The 5,485-nt window shown below is 34.6% G+C and overlaps 1 protein-coding gene across 1 annotated transcript; it reads right to left on the reverse strand.

Moving 5' to 3' along the window:
* Window positions 1-416: 416 nt before the first annotated feature.
* LOC139873124 (putative SNAP25 homologous protein SNAP30) lies at window positions 417-5,211 on the reverse strand. Its single transcript, XM_071861053.1, has 6 exons — window positions 5,139-5,211; window positions 4,091-4,580; window positions 3,481-3,571; window positions 3,235-3,365; window positions 3,002-3,099; window positions 417-587 (listed from the first exon to the last, which is right to left on the reverse strand). Exons 2-6 carry the CDS (start codon window positions 4,505-4,507, stop codon window positions 488-490), a joined length of 837 nt encoding a protein of 278 aa, XP_071717154.1. The 5' UTR covers window positions 4,508-4,580; window positions 5,139-5,211; the 3' UTR covers window positions 417-487.
* Between the last annotated feature and the right edge of the window lie 274 nt (window positions 5,212-5,485).

Consider the following 5,485-nt stretch of genomic DNA (forward strand, 5'->3'; position numbering starts at 1 on the left):
ATACCATTATTATAGAATAAAAGATTAATGGGCCAATATATGAAGATCAAAGTTAAAATATACACAAAGCTAATAGCTTGAGTTGGGCTAGCAGGATGCAACTTTCGCAAGGCCCAAGGCTCAGTTATTTTCGTTTGACATAGGTATATAAAGTAAAAGCATGTGTTTGTTAGTTAGGATCATGACCTTGAGCTTAGTTATCTTTAGGTTGAGTTTTTTGAAGGTTTTGTTTTATTGTCTTCGACCCACGTTTCATGGTCTCACAATCTCATTTTGTATCTTCGTTTTCTCGTCTCTTCCCGAGATTATGAGTTGTTATAAAGTTTTTGTTTTTTTGCCAAAAAAAAAAAAAAGGTAAAAACATGTATACAAGATGATATATTTAATTTACATTTATAATGCAATTTATTATTCAGGTACAAAAATAAAATAAAAAGAATACATATACAGTTAGATGGAATGAGAATGAAGTTGGATAACCCACTTTTTACTTTGCGATCAATTTGCGAGCACGTGTATTCGCACCTTTGACTCGTGAATTTATCTCATCAACATCCTCTGAAAGATTATCAAGAGCATGGTTTTGCCTGCATATCATCATAATAATGCACTCAGTTAAGCTCAATTCTTCAGATGGATGGTTTGGACCTCACAGGCAATTTGACAGTGGCGAATCTAGGATAGTAACTCAATAGGGTCCTAATTTTTTTTTCGATAACTTATATAAATATAAAATTGAACGTGTCGGGTCGAAGCGAATCGGGTCATTACATCTTAAGTGCCATAATCAAAGTATAAACAATAACTATGTTATATAAATCAACAATTTTGTCAAGTCTGTAAGTAAATGAAAAAAAGTAACTAATAACTATCCATACAACACATACCAAAAGAATACGTTATAGATTGGGTATTTTTTAACCGACGGTATTAACGTCACTGACGGGGGCCATTATCCACCCACCCTATCATATTCAGGAAGTCACAGATCATGTTTACTTCATACACCCGTTAGCAAGGACTCAGGATATTGCACCCAAACAAACCCCCGAAGGAACTTTGCTATATATGGGCATATCTCATCATTTGCAAAAAAACCCCTGAGAACTCCATAATCAATTGCAAAGTAAATTGCATTATGAGATCCCTACTCGAAGCTCGAACTCGAGACATCTCAAACACTCAAGATATGGCGGTAACCACTTAGCTAAATGGAGATGGTTAGTTATAGATTGGGATTGGGAGTTGAAATTTGAATAAAAGTAAGGAGAATAAAAACGGTTCACTTTTCTTTATATATTTATATTTATTAATGGCTCATACTATAAAATCATAAGTGTGCTAATTTCTAAATATTTTTTAGTGGCTCGTACGATAGAATTATAAACTTGAAAATAATACGGGGTCCTACAATTGTATTTAGTGGTGTCATCTAAAATTTTTAATAATCGTTTGTAAAAATATTTCCGTAACTAGTGGTGTCACGAGACCCCACGGATGAAGAGCTAGGTTCGCCCCTGCAATTTGACCATTGTACTATAACGTACAACAACAACAATAACAACAACAATACCCAATTCCACTAGAGTGGAGTATGGGGGAGGTTAGATGTAGACAGTCATTTCCTCTACCCTAAAGTAAAAGGGAAGTCATTCCTCCACCCACGGATACCTATCGGTCCCCAGGTAGAGGAAGTCGTCCCTCCCTATTCTGTAGAGCAGAGAAGCTGCTTCCTAGGGACCTCCGACCATAAATAACCATGAATTCCGATATGTGCAGTAAAAGTATACAAGTAAAGTAGATAAAAAAGAAACTTTACCATGAATAAAGTATATATCAATACGATATGTATAGGTAAATAAAGCATGTAACAAAATAATGTAATATAACATATAATTAAAATATGTGCGTGTCAAATATGCAAGTATAACCAGTCATGTAAGTACAATAAGTATACGAAAACATGTTGGTAAGAAACATGTAGGTATACTATGCAGTATAAAATAGATGGTATACAATGTAAACATAGACAAATAAGCATACAATGATAGCATAAAAGCATGTGATATGTAAGTATGTATAAATTAATTGCTATATAATGTAATACAAACATGTAACCATATAGTGCAATAAATCCTCTGAAAATCCTATAATAAGTATAGATATATAATATAACCATAAAACAGGTACAGCCAATACGATAAGGCACACAAGCAAGTAGGCAGAAAATATAATATAAATATAAAAAAAAAAATAAACAAAATGTAGAGCCTAGTCATCTATTCTAATTCTACTCCTCCACAAATTCCTATCAGAAGTCATGTCCTCAGTCAATAAGAGCTCCTTCATGTCAAGCTTCAATCTATCCTCCAACCTACGTCTGGGTCTACCCCTTCTCCTTACGCCCCCAACAACAAGGGTCTCGACTCTCCTAACCGGGGCTAAAAGTGGGCGCCTCAAAACATGTCCAAACCATCTTAGTCGTCCTTCCCTCAGCTTGTTGATTATGTTCCCAACTTTCAAGTTCTCCCTAAACAGTACTAAACAATAACTGGAAACATACTAAACGTAGAAGTTGAAAAATGAGCGTCTAAACAGACCGGGTCGGTTGACCCTAAACATTATTGCCCAAATGTTAAATCATCTTAATAAAAGGTTCTATGAACTAAAACTACATTTTGGATAAGTTTGACCAGGTTAACACCTTAATTTCCATTCCCTTACACACTAAAGACCGGTAGTTAGTGGGCCGTTTAGTATGTTTCCAGTTACTGTTTACCACTGTTCATAGTAGAGATAATTTTGTCTTATTTCGTGGATATTAATATCATCTCTTACACAATATATTCTCATTAACAATTGCTACTTAGGTCATTATAACTATTTTTATTCTACGCATTTGACCACTAAAGTAAAACATAACTGAATGAAATGAAACATAACTAAATTAGATGACTTGTCACATCTACATGAAGGTCAAATAAAACAGAAAGAAACCAACCTGTCGAGTTCCGATCCCATGTCGTTAGCCATTCCCTTAAGATCACCCAATATATCGCTTAAATCATCCAGCGCCTCGTCTTGCTTTTCCTTCTCCAACTGATATAAGAAAATTTCTTACATGATTAAATTAACTTAAACTATATAATGAAATATACAAAACCAGAATACTAGAGATGTTATGGTCATGTTAAATGGCAGATCATTGTTTTAATCGTTATATACAAAACGTACCTCAACTTTCTGCATCGCATCTTTTGGTTCACCAGATGCTGTCTTTTTATTGCCCTTCTTCTTCTCTTTATGATCCAAACCCAACTTCTCCCTATCCTTTTTATTTGCTTTCTTCCCTGCTTTCCCGTTATCTGTCAAAACAAAGTACACCCCATTGTCTATATCAGAGTATCAAAACAGATAATAATTTGCATTAGTCGAAACGGGTCAACTTGATCAATAACAATTTTGCTCCAAGATTCTTACCTATTGGTTCTGGCCCTGTTATTTCCTTGCCCTTCTTTGGCTTCCAAGTCACAGAGAACATTCCCCCTAGGTTCCCCAATATCTTTTCACCCTGTAGTAAAAATCAATAAAAAACCATATTTCTTATTATGCTCTAATATATAGCTTCACTAATCATAAGCCTAAACAAGGGATAACTAGATGTTATCCGTTAGTTAACAACAACGAATCGCTACAAAACTCATATACCCAAATCAAGATTTTCCGAGTTACCAAGTTATGCAATTCGTAAACGTTTAGTACTTACTTACAAAATTTTAACCATTTAATTCAACATACTTACCATTCTTTTTACCATTTAATGCAACAACTGCATAGGTATAAAACAATGGTAAGTCCGTTGATTTATTTATTTATTTATTTTTGTTTACGGTAAGACCCCAAAGCTGCAACTAATGGGATTGAACTTGGGTTTCCATTCGAAAATTCCAAAGCCTCCAACTACCAGTAGAAAATGAATGAATAGTAAATGCTATTAATTCATTAACCCTTGATTTTTCAAAAAATAAAAAATAAAAAATAAAAAAAATAAAATAAATAAATAAATAAAAAATTGAAAAAACGCAAGTACCTTGCTCAAATCTTTTTCCATATCAGCAGCCTTTTCATGGGTTCTATGAATCTGCTCTCCTTGAGCATGCAAAGTATCAAGAGTCTTATTAGCATCCTCTCTAATACCTTCAGCTATCTTCAAGCAATTATTCACACTTTTAGTAGTTTCTTCGGCTTGATCCACCGCATAATCTTCTAACTGCTGATTAGACATGTTGTCCAGGTCAGCTTTACCCTTGGGTTTCCTAAGTGTTGTAGTTTTCGCCTTTCCGAAAAAGTCATCATCGTCATCCTCATCATCAAAAGCGTTCTTAGAACCCTTTTTCTCTGTCAATGGTAGCACCGGTTCAGACGAAGTCCTTCTAGCTGGGACTTCATTCTTATGAGTCTCGGTTTCATCATCAGGACTAGGTGAAGCCTTTCTAAACCAAACCATGTTTCCGAATTTTATATTATATATCTATCTATATCTATAGCCTACAACTATCACTATTCTTCCGCAGTGATGCCTGAAACGTAACAAAACATCATGATAAACGTGTAGTCACGATTTAACTAGATTTGAAACTAACTAATGTATTTTTGTGTTCGCAGAGGAAACCTCCATAGCGACAACCACATTGGTTCTCCACTAGCGAGTAAAATCCCTGGTTGATGAGTCCCTCGAGTGATAAGACCAGTAACCGGGTGGGTGTTGCCAAGAGCCCATTTAATTCGATCTTGGGCGTTGCCAAGATTCGAACCTGGTCTCCAGCTTCATTGGTAGCTCGGTGGCCACTTAACTTATTGGTTTCATCAAATTTTTTATTTGTGACAAATGAATGTTAAATGTAATTAGGCAAATTTGTATATGAATGCATCATTAATTTCTCTATATACACAGTATGTAAGCGTTTATTTGACCTCATAGAACGATTGATATGATCACAAACTAGATGGATGTCACATCAGCAAAATAACATTGATAAGAAGGGCATCAAAATGCACATAACATCAAAGCAATAAAAGTTGGGTAGTTAAATGCACACAACATCAAAACAATGTAATGTAAAAGGTCAAATAATTACCGTATGGGCGATCAACTGTTAATTAGTTTCGCTTATTGGCTTTCGAGGGAGAGAAAACAATGAAAAGGTGTCTTCTCTCCAATGAAGAGAGAAATTTGAGAAACGAAGTAAAATATATATATTAGGTTTGAAATTAGGAGTTTGAGGTTAATATGAATCGAACAAAAATCACCGAGGTGATAAAATTGAGAGGCATTGCGAAATTTGATGTTGGATTCATCAAAATTTTTTGTTCCTCCATTTTTGGAGGTTCCACCGTTGGTTTTCAACTTCTCCATTGTGCATGTTTTTTATTTATCATTAAATGACTTTTTTTTTAGAAACTGACAATTTTTACACAAAGTCAT

The sequence above is a fragment of the Rutidosis leptorrhynchoides genome, chromosome 10 (assembly GCF_046630445.1).
Source record: "Rutidosis leptorrhynchoides isolate AG116_Rl617_1_P2 chromosome 10, CSIRO_AGI_Rlap_v1, whole genome shotgun sequence".
Lineage (NCBI taxonomy): Eukaryota > Viridiplantae > Streptophyta > Magnoliopsida > Asterales > Asteraceae > Rutidosis > Rutidosis leptorrhynchoides.